This window comes from Harpegnathos saltator, unplaced genomic scaffold (genome assembly GCF_003227715.2).
Source record: "Harpegnathos saltator strain DR-91 unplaced genomic scaffold, Hsal_v8.6 scaffold343, whole genome shotgun sequence".
Classification (NCBI taxonomy): domain Eukaryota; kingdom Metazoa; phylum Arthropoda; class Insecta; order Hymenoptera; family Formicidae; genus Harpegnathos; species Harpegnathos saltator.
This window is the reverse complement of record NW_020230143.1, coordinates 705,232-716,869: the sequence shown is the minus strand read 5'-3', so window position 1 is coordinate 716,869 and position 11,638 is coordinate 705,232. Positions and strand designations below refer to the sequence as shown.

General features: G+C 49.6%; 2 protein-coding genes across 3 annotated transcripts in view; one reads left to right on the top strand and one right to left on the bottom strand.

Moving 5' to 3' along the window:
• Positions 1 to 2,102: 2,102 nt before the first annotated feature.
• LOC105181149 (uncharacterized) lies at positions 2,103 to 7,031 on the top strand. Its single transcript, XM_011137776.3, has 9 exons — positions 2,103 to 2,466; positions 3,269 to 3,329; positions 3,411 to 3,563; positions 4,237 to 4,473; positions 4,554 to 4,859; positions 5,056 to 5,160; positions 5,281 to 5,438; positions 5,523 to 5,937; positions 6,484 to 7,031. The coding sequence occupies exons 1-9, from the start codon at positions 2,362 to 2,364 to the stop codon at positions 6,729 to 6,731; spliced, it is 1,788 nt and encodes a 595-aa protein (XP_011136078.2). The 5' UTR covers positions 2,103 to 2,361; the 3' UTR covers positions 6,732 to 7,031.
• Positions 7,032 to 7,205: 174 nt separating this feature from the next.
• Positions 7,206 to 11,638, bottom strand: part of Ret (protein kinase receptor Ret oncogene) — a 64,939-nt gene continuing 60,506 nt past the window's right edge. Inside the window, exons 16-19 of one of the 2 annotated variants that reach the window (XM_019842211.2) lie at positions 11,190 to 11,319; positions 10,676 to 10,877; positions 9,769 to 9,947; positions 7,206 to 9,164 (exon numbers count right to left, since the gene is read on the bottom strand). In XM_019842211.2, the coding sequence (XP_019697770.2) occupies positions 8,773 to 9,164; positions 9,769 to 9,947; positions 10,676 to 10,877; positions 11,190 to 11,319 (903 nt within the window). In that variant the 3' untranslated portion in view covers positions 7,206 to 8,772. The remainder of the gene's footprint in view (positions 9,165 to 9,768; positions 9,948 to 10,675; positions 10,878 to 11,189; positions 11,320 to 11,638) is intronic. The other variant, XM_011137563.3, reaches the window with a different exon arrangement.

Genomic DNA, 11,638 nt, shown 5'->3' with positions numbered 1-11,638 from the left:
TGCTGAGAGCGCTCCCTTTTGTCCCTGCTTTCCCTTCCGTCTGCGGCTGGTTCGTTCGCAAGGCAGTCGGCGCGGTCTCGCAACTAAGCGCATCGGAAAACCGAGGGGTGTTTGGCGAAAGGGAGGACCGAAAGGGCGAAACTGCTCGACAGTCCCCGACATATCCGCGGATCGGGAGAGCAGCATCGCGCTCGGCCTCGCGAATTTTTCTTGCCTCCGCCGAGAGAAGCGCAACGCTTTCGTAGCTCACGCGCGCGCGTACGTCCGTGAGATATCGCGCGAAGAAACGGCGGAGTTATCTGGTGCGTGCAGCTGGGACTGGTTATGAATTCGCCGGGGGTCGACGATATCGTCCGCACGAATATTGCTACACACGCGAGTGCTAGGAACTTTTAATCGCGCATCCACCTCTTAACGGAGAAAATCGCGGAGGCTCTCGCGATCGACGTCCTTGCGATTCGACGCGAGAGCGCGTCAGATAAGCTCATGCGGTGTGTTACGGGGGGAGCCGCTGATAATAAGAAGGCGACATTCGCCGGGCACGAAGACCTCAGGGAGGCGATCACGAATTTTTCCCTCCGGGGAGAACTTGTAGAAAGCGAACGTTTTTGGGAGAGGAGAATCAAGTCAATCTCCTCGAATTAGAAAATTTCATACATACGAATAGTGAGAGGACTACCCGACTTCTCGACAATGAGAACTTGGTCCGAAGGTTAAAAAGAACTGAACCTTTTGAACTGGCGCGGTGAGAATTGAGGACTGGTGTGAGAAATGTGAGTGGGACACCATTGGGCGAACCACGAATTGAATACAAAAGAGTTATTAAAAATAAATTAATGGTTGGTCTTCGAGTTCTAGTTTTAATATCTATTAAAGAAAAAAAAAGTTGGGAGATTTGTGCCTCTCACGAGTTCGCGAGTTGGAGGAGGAGGAGACTCTTGATCGAGCGTGAAATCTCAGTCGCGATCGATCGACGCAACCGATTCCGCAACATCGATAGCGGACTCTAAGGACGCGCGACGTGAAAAATTGTAAAGGTCGCGCGATCACCGTACTGCGACCGCGAATTCGCAGTCGCACATATTTGCGATCTCATTCTCTGTCTACACTGACGAGATAAATATCATCTTACCAGCGGTTTAACGCTCATATATTTATGTTTATAATGGCTGCGTTTATAATGGCTGCGTTCAGCAGAACAAAGTGATCAGTGAGCGCTTAGTGATTCTCGCTCCTGATTGGTAAATACTTCTGGGTCTATGAGGAATCTAAAAGAATGATCCAATCACAGACAATGATCACTAAGCGCTCACTGATCAGTTTGTTCTACTGAACGCGCAGCCATTGTTTATAAGACATGCAATTATCCATGTCTCGCGACGCGCAACTTAATTACTTTAAATAACCGGCGCGTGTCACATTTTTCCGCGATCGAATTGCGAGTCGAATCGAAGGTATCGCGCCTTTCGCTCCTCTCTTGTTCCTCTCTGATATATCTCGCGGTCAATCCACCCAAGAAGCTCGCAATTACATCGCGCTGTTATTTTCACCCGACACTTCCCTCCGTTGATTTCATTGAAATCTCGCCAAACCAATGCGTATCCTTCTTCCTGCAGAATTTCCTTTCAATCGTACGCAACGATCTTGTTGAAATGAGTGAGTCGCAAGCGCGGAACGAAGGAACTCGGCAGCTCCTCACGGCGGGAGGAAGAAGTGTATCGATAGGCGCGTGCTGCAACCCGCTTCTTCATCTTCCTCGAGACTTCGTCAAAACCGATGCGTGTCTCTCTTCCAGCGGAATTTCCCTGCACTCGCACGCGACAATTTTGTTGAAATCAACAGCGCGGCACGCTGTTCGGGAGAACGGGAAGAAGAAGCATCGCGACAGGTGCGCCACACACCTGCCTGCTCGTCAGTGCTCTTCCTCCTCGCTGTGCCTCGTGGTAATCGTTCTCACTCGTTGAGCTGGCGCAAGCGACGACATTGTATCACCGTTGATCCGCAAGGCAGAGCTTCTCCTTGCCGACGGTAGGCTGTGTACTTGGCAGTACTTGTCGCTCCCAGCAGGGTCTTCGTGGTGTTACGACTGTCAGCAGAGAGTGTCTCTAGTCGCTTCCCGGAGAGTGTTCCTCGAGCAGCTCGCGTCGTATTGCGTCGTGTTTGACGTGCGTGCACCAGCGTAGAAATCTCGCGGGTCTCTTCGCTTCCAGCTGACATTTGGACGTAGCGCGGCTCTGGGCAGCCGCGGAGTGAGAGAGACCCGGTGGTCGCCGAGCCGACGAGTCTGCCGACGATGTCCAGGTCGACGGTGTGCGTCGCCTGCCGAATGTCGCGCCTCGCGAAATAACGGGTAACCTAAAAATGCGCGGCCAACAAATCCGCCGCGTCCTCGCGTTCGTTCTCCTGTGCCTGCTGGGTGAACGCGCCGCGGCCTCGCATTGTTATCCGGACTATTGTAAGAATGTGGTGAGTGCTTTCCTCTCGTCCGTTGCTCATCCCGTCGGTCCATGGGTCGCCGCGGAGTGCCGACGGGCGTGTTATACGGGAGTGTTTCATCAGGCTACGCGTGTCAGACACGCGATCTAAAAATTCGTAATCTAAAAAATCCAAATCCAAGAGATGGATTCAGAAGAGATCAGCTTTATCGCGATGCACGCGCGCGCGCGCGCGCGCGAATTATCGCGCCATGTCCGTTATCTTCGTTATTTTTCATCATTGAGAATCATATCGCACTGTCTTCCACGTAGCTGCTGTCGAGCTGCGGATTGTGGGGATTCTCGATTTCGAGCCACCGCGCGCGGGCTCTTTGTGCGCAAAAAGGAGATGTGGAAAAGGCTCCGGTGATGATATCCAATCAATAACGGAGCGCAAAAGGCCGATAAGAGACCACGCACGACGCTCTGCGATAACTCGTATAATTCGTGCGCAATTCAGGCTGACGGAAGTCTCGTGATACTACGCGTCAATTACTCATTGTATGAATCCGTTGTTCTTCGTATGACTAATGTTTGGTACATCGCGCGGCTCGTTTATCTGTGATTGCAAGCGGATGGATAATAAGAGGTGACGCCGCCGCTGCCGCTTGCGCGATGAGAGCGGACGATAAACAAATCTAAAATCAAATTTTTATCAGTCCCCCTCCTTTCTTATCAATTCGATCGCCACGGGTTAATTGCGAATGTCGTACCTGGACCGACGTGATACGACCTCGTGTCTGCGATTACTTCGTTCTTCTCTGTCCTTTTGTCTTCATTTCTCCGCCTTTTAGACTAAACTGGTGCCAACACCGGGCTATCAATGTGTGTTAACTTCGGTACAAAAGGGGAAAGGTAGGAAATGATAATAAATAACTCGGCGAAGGTTTCTCTCGCGGGCGAGACTCGATGTGTGACCGTCGCATGATTTTACAGATTGCGCGAAGTTCAACTTCGAGGATGCCGACGAGACTTCGTCCAAGCACGACGACACCGCGATTTTCACGCTGTCCGCGTACGTCGTGGACTTTGGGGGCTTCCAGAAAGCGACCGCCTTTAATTTATCCGTCTCAGACATCAACTTCCACAGTAAGCTCGCATGAAACCGCGAAACCATGAAAGCGCGAGACCACTCGATCGTCCGATCAAACAAATCTAACGCTCGATTCGTTGCTTTCTCCATCAACACACACTCGTCGGTGCCGATTTTCTTGGCATTTTACCAAATACTTAAGAGTCGGTGGAAATTTTCAGTCACACGCATCGTGTCCTCTGGATATACCGTACCGTACGTACGTGCATTGACTGTTGATTATTCACAGGAATATCTCACATATTGCTTCTTTTATATTATTGTATATATTTCTTTATAATTCTGCCTCTTTGAAAAATTACATTTTCTGCGTTCTTACATATTTATATAAAATTTTTATTGATTTCCCTTCCCTCCTCTTTCATCTCTTGCAGATGTCGATTGTTAAACAGAAGATCGCGGATTGTACCGCGATGAATGATTTCTCGTATATAAATATATATAAACGTGATCTTGTCTTTTATGTGCCACAAATGTCGTGCACTGTCTGAAAATAACATTTGAAACACACGCAGTGTTCCCGGATAATAAACAGCCATGCTTGTGATGGACAAAATGTTCTTATTAGTAATCTTACGTCCAGTAAGTGTCAAGAGATCAGCACCGGCGAGTGCACGCGGACGTGGTATCGCGTACTAAAATATCTGAAAACATCTAAATGTGAAACAGGGTTATTCACGCGTTATCAATACATCGTCGAGCCGGACGAAGGCGTGAACGCGTGCAGACACGTGGAACTATACGGCAACTCGAGCCACCCCTCGCCCCGACACCTGTTTGTGTCGTGTCCCTTCGCCGGTGACACGTACGAGGGCTTGCCGTATCGCCTGGAGTACGCAGTGATGGGCGACGACTTCGCGTACGTCAGGAAATATGTCTTCTACGTGCCGCAGCATAGGCACTTTGGTGGGTCTCGGCGGCGAGTCGGCCGCGTCGCATATGTCAAGCTCGCCGATTGTCACGCTAATCGCACGCGAATCTTCCAGAGGACGGTGTCGCGCTCGGCACTCATGTGCCCTTCATCTACGTAGATGTGTCGGACCCGTCGAATCTGGCGCTGTACATACAACCGCTTCCACCGAGCTACAACGTCACCAGCTACCGAGCGTGGCTGATCCGCAACGAGACCAGCTCAGCGGTCAGCGCGATCTTACCCGCGAACGAGCACGGCGGACACATACGGTATAACTTCACCGCGCCCGACGGCGTGTACTACGTGAAGGTAGCGGCGTTGCATCCCGACTGTGACCAACACGGCTGCGCGAACAGCACGTCGCCGTTTATACCAATAAGTAAATGCGATTCAAATATCGATTCTTCCGCTTCGTCTCGAGGGAGGCTAACTCTTTCTCTCTCTCTCTCTGTCTCTCTCTCTCTCTTTCTCTCTCTCTCTCTCTCTCTCTCTCTCTCTCTCTCTCTCTCTCTCTCTCTCTGTGTGTGTGTGTGTGTGTGTCTCATTCCATCTGTCTTTCTCTCTCGTGTTCGCAGAACATGCGTCCGACCGACTGTTGATCATGATAATCAGCATGATATGGATACCGCCCGTGCTGTTGTACGCGCTCTACCACGCGTTCAAGCTCCACCGCAAGCGGGGTGAGGCTCTTGTTTTATTTTCGTTCTTTTCTCCCCTTACGAAAATCCCACGTCCGAGATCATGTAGCCGCGCGGGCGAGTTGTCGTGCTTTTCAACACGAGACGGGTATCTTTTGACAGTCCTAAGAGGCATATCGAGGAGACCCAATTGCCTGTTGATTTACTCCCCGACGCACGTGGCGCACGTGCAGGTGATGGAAGAGTTGGCCAAGTACCTGCAATGCTGCAACATCAACGCCATGATCGACATACTCAACATCCGCGACATCGCCAGTCAAGTGAGTTATCAGCCGAACTGCGTCGCGTTATCTCGTTGTCGACTCGCCGATTCGTCAGGCTGATTTCCCGAAACGTTGCCGCAGGATCCGGGGATTTGGTGCAACATGGCGTTCCGGGCCGCGGACGTCGTGCTGGTAGTTACGTCGCCGCCGTCCACATCGTCCTCCTACCCGAATGTGTACCGCAACGTGGACAAGCACCTGCTGCGACTGCTCAAGGAGAACTACCCGCAGCGGAACAAGCGGTACTACGCGCTACACTTGCCGTACTGCGACGCGGACGACATACCGGAAGAGGCGCGCCTCTTCAGGATGTTCCGGGTGCCGCGCGACCTGCGGAAGCTCGTGAAGACGATCCACGGTATCGGTTGCCTGCGGTTCCTCTCGCCTCGCGACAACACCGGCATCCCGGAGATTCTCTACAGCATCCAGTTGGCGGCAGACATGCTGGTGAAAGAGCAGAACGCCAGTGTGGCAAAGAGGAAGACCGAGGAGACTGGTAAGGCCACCGTTCCCGCGATATTGCGCTCGATGTCATCGACGTAAAAATATCTGGGCCGAGTATGCGCTGTTAAATTATGCGAAGGGGATAATCTGCCGATCTGCGGGAGTAAGGGGAAAATTACGGTACTTAACTCGCCATCATTATTCGACTCACATTTGCACTATACTGTATTAAGGCTTGCAACGTTTTGTCTGAGTTTCTTCGTAACGCATTCAGTATCCGATAGGAGAATTTGTTTGTTGTACCTCGCGAGAAATACATTTTCCTATTGAGCGCGGATCGCGTTGTGGAATTCATCGAGGGGCAATTTTACGGCCAGTTTAATCAGCCGACTACGCTGATAACTCACGATAAGTTGACGCAGCGGATGCTTCGGTTGCTTATCTCGACTGTTTGCGAACATCATGGTTCTAACCCGAGTCGGATATTATCTGAAACAGTCGCAAGACGCAGACGCTCCGGGTCCAGATATTTTTATGTCGATGTTGAACGTCGAAATCAGCGAATTTCATTCGGTCGATTATGCTGGATTCCCCGTAGACGACCTGCTGCCGTCGGTCGTCGTGCGACAGACCGCCGAAAGTCGCCGCGAGTGCGAGCCCGAGCGAGTCCTCCCTACGGATGATCCCGACATCCCCCCGGACGTCGGCGATGTTATACCGCAATCTTTCGCGACGGATATCAACGAACTGAATCTGCTCGGCGAGAACGACGAGAAGGAGACCGCGAGGAGCGCCCACTCGGCGAGGAGCGACTGTGAGTTCCGCATCGATAGGTTAAACTTGTAATTTCTTCTTCGTATGTGTAAACGTAGCTCGTAAGATTTGTTTACCGCGATCGACTGTGTAGATTTAAGATAAAGACCGACTTTCCCCAACTTTCTCTATTAATTCGTGTCGCGAGAGCATTTTTATATCGAGAGAGAGAGAGAGAGAGAGAGAGAGAGAGAGAGAGAACTTCGGTATCTCTTCTTCTCTCTCCCCCTCTTCCGTGTCTGAGTACAGATCATGTCTCTTAATTACACGACAGTTCGATAGATAAAGTTCACGGAGAAATTCCTAAAGGCAAGAATAAATCTTGTGAAAGAAAGAAAAAAGATTTTTTTGTTTTACCTCAACCTCTAACGACGAGATAACAAAATCCCCCTTCCGTTCGAAAATTGTCGCCTGTCGCACCACCGGCGGCGGCGATATCGCATTACGCAAGGACGAGGGAGGCATGAGCGCCGCTGAAAAACAGGTAAGATTAACATAAGCTTCGTACACCGTTGTGAAAGCGCTTTATATGTAATTCTGTAATATATTAATTACAAGAAATTAATATGGCACATAGCATTTATACGTAGATTAGCCGAGCCATACCGACGCGCTCGCACGTCGGTGTCGTTGTTGACTGAATTAGCGCGTCGGCGGGTGGTAACGAAGTCAAGAGAAAAGAAGAAGGGAAACGAAAGAGAACACCAAACGTCGTGTCGCAAAAGATGAAAAATCAGATGCGATTGTCGCGCTCGCGCGACGAAAGCACTAGCCTAGTTTCGTGGAATGTTGCATTTATACATAAATACAAAAGGGACGACTCTCTTTGTTATCTCTCAACCGTGGGATCGCTCTCACGGCGCGAGACGCGCAGTCTTCTTCTTTGGATATGGAGTGTCGCCAGCTCTCGCACTTCACCGCGTCTCGTGAAAACCGCCGCTCGTCCTTCTACTACTCGTGCGTCGCTGTGTGCGATCTGCTCAAGTTGCCTAGGCCACACGAAAGCCACAAAAGCCTAGTGCGACAGTAGAAAGTATCTTTCGTTTCGAGGGAAGCGTGACGATTCAGTTACGGATCCTGGTGACTGCGTGCAGGGTGTCCCGCTAGTTGCATCTAATTCTCCGCGCTCGCGAATGTTTGCCAACGGAAATTCGATGGAAGCCCGGGCATCTTCGATAGAAAAATTTCCGGAGCATTGAGTGGTTGACGGTAATTATACGGCTCGGGTGAAACTTTTTATCGGAACTGCCGACGACGACGATAGAGAAACGATCCATCCAGTTGTGAAGGTTCCCGTCTCGCGGGCACCCTGTACGTAGCGTTCGTCGGTCGCGAGGAGACTTGTCGCTTTGAATGAGCAAACTACTCTCCCAAACCTCATCACAGTTGCGTAGTGTGACACACAGAAGACACTTAACGCCGATCGGCGAACTCGATGATTCTCCTTGAGAAAACCGCGCGAGTGACTTATATATGATGCGTAACTATCGGTATTAAGTAGTAAAAGCGGCCTTACCACTGCTGGTCGACAAACTGTCGTACAATTTTAAGTACATAAAAATAGGATAAATTATTTACTAATTTTCTTCACTCGCTACATGGTAATCATTCGTTCATACGATACTGTCTGTTCTCTCAAGTCTCAGCGGAGCGCTCCGTTCGCTTGTCCCAAGAATTCTTCAGGCATTACTCAGCGATTCTCCGGGAATTCTTCTTCAGATTCTTCGGCAGCTGCTCTTCCGGAATTCTTCCGCCGCTGCGAATTCCCCGATCCAATCGTACCATCGCATGCTCCTCTATAAATTGCCATAAAAATTGGCAGTTTTCGTTTCACTGGAATCGCTCGTGCATTTCTCGCTTGCGCTTCTCGTTCTTCACTAGATAACTACGTCACTCTCTCACGATTCGCGCGAGCGCTGTTCACTCCATCAGATCTCCTCTCGTTGTTCTCTCATCGTATTCGCTCGAAGACTTCGGGAACACGTTGAGATTCGGGAAGTCGAGCGTGTATCCTGATTCGATCGTGGAAGCTTCTCATTTGTCGGACATCCAATCCAATTTAGGATTAGGTAGCTCAATTTGTCACGTTATTGTCGCTCCTGTCGTCGTCCATACTGCCGAACATCAAGAGGTCCTCCGTCTCAGTCGATTTCTTCCCTTGCATGTCAATATAGGACTGAGGACGTTCCTGACTGCATATTCGCAGGTCGTTCTCACTGTTGCTGGTCACACTAGTATTTCTCAGTTTAATGGGACTCTCGTAATGATTAGCGTTGAGGCTTGCGGGTCGATCGTTCACGTAGGAGGATTTGACGGGCTCCTCGGGGAAGGACGCTATGGACATCTGCCAGAGCGCCTGCAATTTGTCCACCTTGTCGCACTTGGTGACCGGCTCGGAGGACATTCTGCCGAGGTAATTGACGGTGTCCGTCTTCAGGTTGCTGACAGTCTCGTTGTCATCGGAATCTGAAACGATTTCGTCGGAAATCCTCGAGTGACACAAAATCGCATCGCCAGATCGGGAAAGAGCGGCAACAACTCCAATTAATCGCCCGTCAAATGCACCAAATATTGATATTAACAGATTGCGGACCGGAAATGCGAATTGACGTTTTTAATTTCTGAAGCGTTAAAAGCTGAAAATGTCATTTCCTGTCTACAGGGGAATGAGACACGGTACATTTGTAAATTCTGCCTGGTACTTTTTCAACCTTTTGAACCTTACAGAGGATGATATTTCAATATGTAATAAAATTGCTGGTGTACTGTTCGATTGTACAAAGTTCATTATAAATCACACAAATGTTAAATAGTTTATATTTTATTCAATATTTATTTGTATACGAATAATACTAAATATATATATATATATATATATATATATACACACACACTTATTTATTTATATTTATATTCGTACATTTATATATACAAATAAAATATTACTGCTGCATGCGCGGTCCGCAATGTGTTAATCGGAAGCAACATCGACCAGTCTGTTGTTTTAACGCTAATCCTGAAGATAAGAAACAGAAGCGAGAAATATCTCGAGTCGATTTGTGTAACTCACCGTCCATTTTGTCCAAGGAATGCAAGGACTCAAAGTAGGCCTGATTGTGGACGGTTCGCGGATTAAGATCGAGATACTCGATACCATCCTCCAGCATGCGTTCCCAATGGCAGGTCAGTTCCTTGAAAGACGGCCGCATGCCGGGCTCCAGATGCCAACAGGACATCATCAGCTTGTATCTGGACAAGAGAGAGAGAGAGAGAGAAAAATATCTTGGATACTTTTCTCCGAAAGTTGTAAAAACGAAAGGTAACTTTGCGATCCTCTTGCTAAGCGCGAGAATAAAAATCCACTTTTACGGCGACCTTTACGACCAGCTGAGGAAGTTAACCTACTTGCTGCCTGGCTCTCTTCCAGGGCCAGTTGTAATTGAAAAGACGCCGCGTTCGATTGCTGGATCATGTCCTCCGCGTAAATCACTGTTCCCTGCCATGCCGCGATCTGCGCAACGCTAATTCAACGGCGGAATCGCCACCGTGATCCAGTCTTCACGAAGACGAATAATTTATGCGCGACCGGGAGCTCCAACTGCTCATTACGAATTTCTTTTTTCCGCTAATAACGCGAACCTCGCGGCAGTTACGCATATCGCGCGAATTGGAATTACGTGTCATAAGTTTCATTCCATCAACGTTGGGGTCAACCAATCAACACGTCCACCGTCTGTGGATGAGGTCTTCGAACGCGCGCGCGCGCGAGATTTTCTGTGAAATATATATTCTCTTACGGTTGATAACTTGTTTCACAGGAACCAAACATTTTCCTTCAACGCAGAGGCGATAAGACGCGCAGGGGAGATAATTTTTACATGAAAGATAATTCGGGAAGTCTCCGTGTCTTTGTGCGAAGGCAACGCTGAGCCTCCTCAGCGAACACATGGCGCGATTTTCTCGACCCGAGCACTTACAATTGCTGCGAACAATTGACCGGCCTCTCCATGCGATAGCCGGACTTGAGGAGATTGTAGAGATTATGTACGTCCACTCCGGGATACGGCGAGGCTCCCAACGTGACCAACTCCCACAGGAGCACGCCGAAGCTCCAAACATCCGATTTGCTGGTGTACACATGGTCGGCCAGGGACTCGGGCGCCATCCATTTCACGGGCACTGCGGGCCAATTGTAAAATCTCGGATAAAGCGGCTACCTCTGAAGGTAGCGCGAGTCATTACAGATGTTTTTCTTGCTGCGAATTCTCGCGAGAGCGGCTGCGAGAGCGAGAACGGATCGCAAGAACGGATTGCTATCGAGCGCGCCGAAGAAACGCTAACTGCGATCTGTAATTTTGTCCTTAATCCTCGTCCTCATTAGCCGCGAGTTCGTGCTTGATCCTCTCGCCCCACTTTCGCCATTATCTGCAGATTTCTCCGCGAAAGTCGCCAACTTCAGGCAGAGAACTAATTTTGCGGGTCAGGCCTTACCTCGCCCTTTGCTGCGCTTCAGGTACGCGTCGTCCTCGTAGACGTCGCGAGTCAGGCCGAAGTCCGAGATCTTGCAGACCTTTCCAGTGGCGAGCAAAACATTCCTCGCCGCGAGGTCCCGATGCACCAACTGTACCGCGCAGAAAACTTTGATTAATGCTGACCTACTCGAACGAGGGAAGATATTCCGCGATGTCGTCATCCCCGCGGGAATATGGGCAGAGGAACGCGATTGCGCGCGGCCATAAGCCGCGCTGACCAGACTGTAACTCTGGACTTTCTGATTACCGACTACTCTCCCAAGGTCGCCGATTGATATTTTTAATTTTGTATCTTCCACATTTTCTTTTCTTTAAATATCTCTCCCTTAAATATCTTAAATTCTCCGGAACGGGTAATATTTAATCCCGGCAAATGCCTCGAACGCCGCGTATACCTTCGCACGAAAT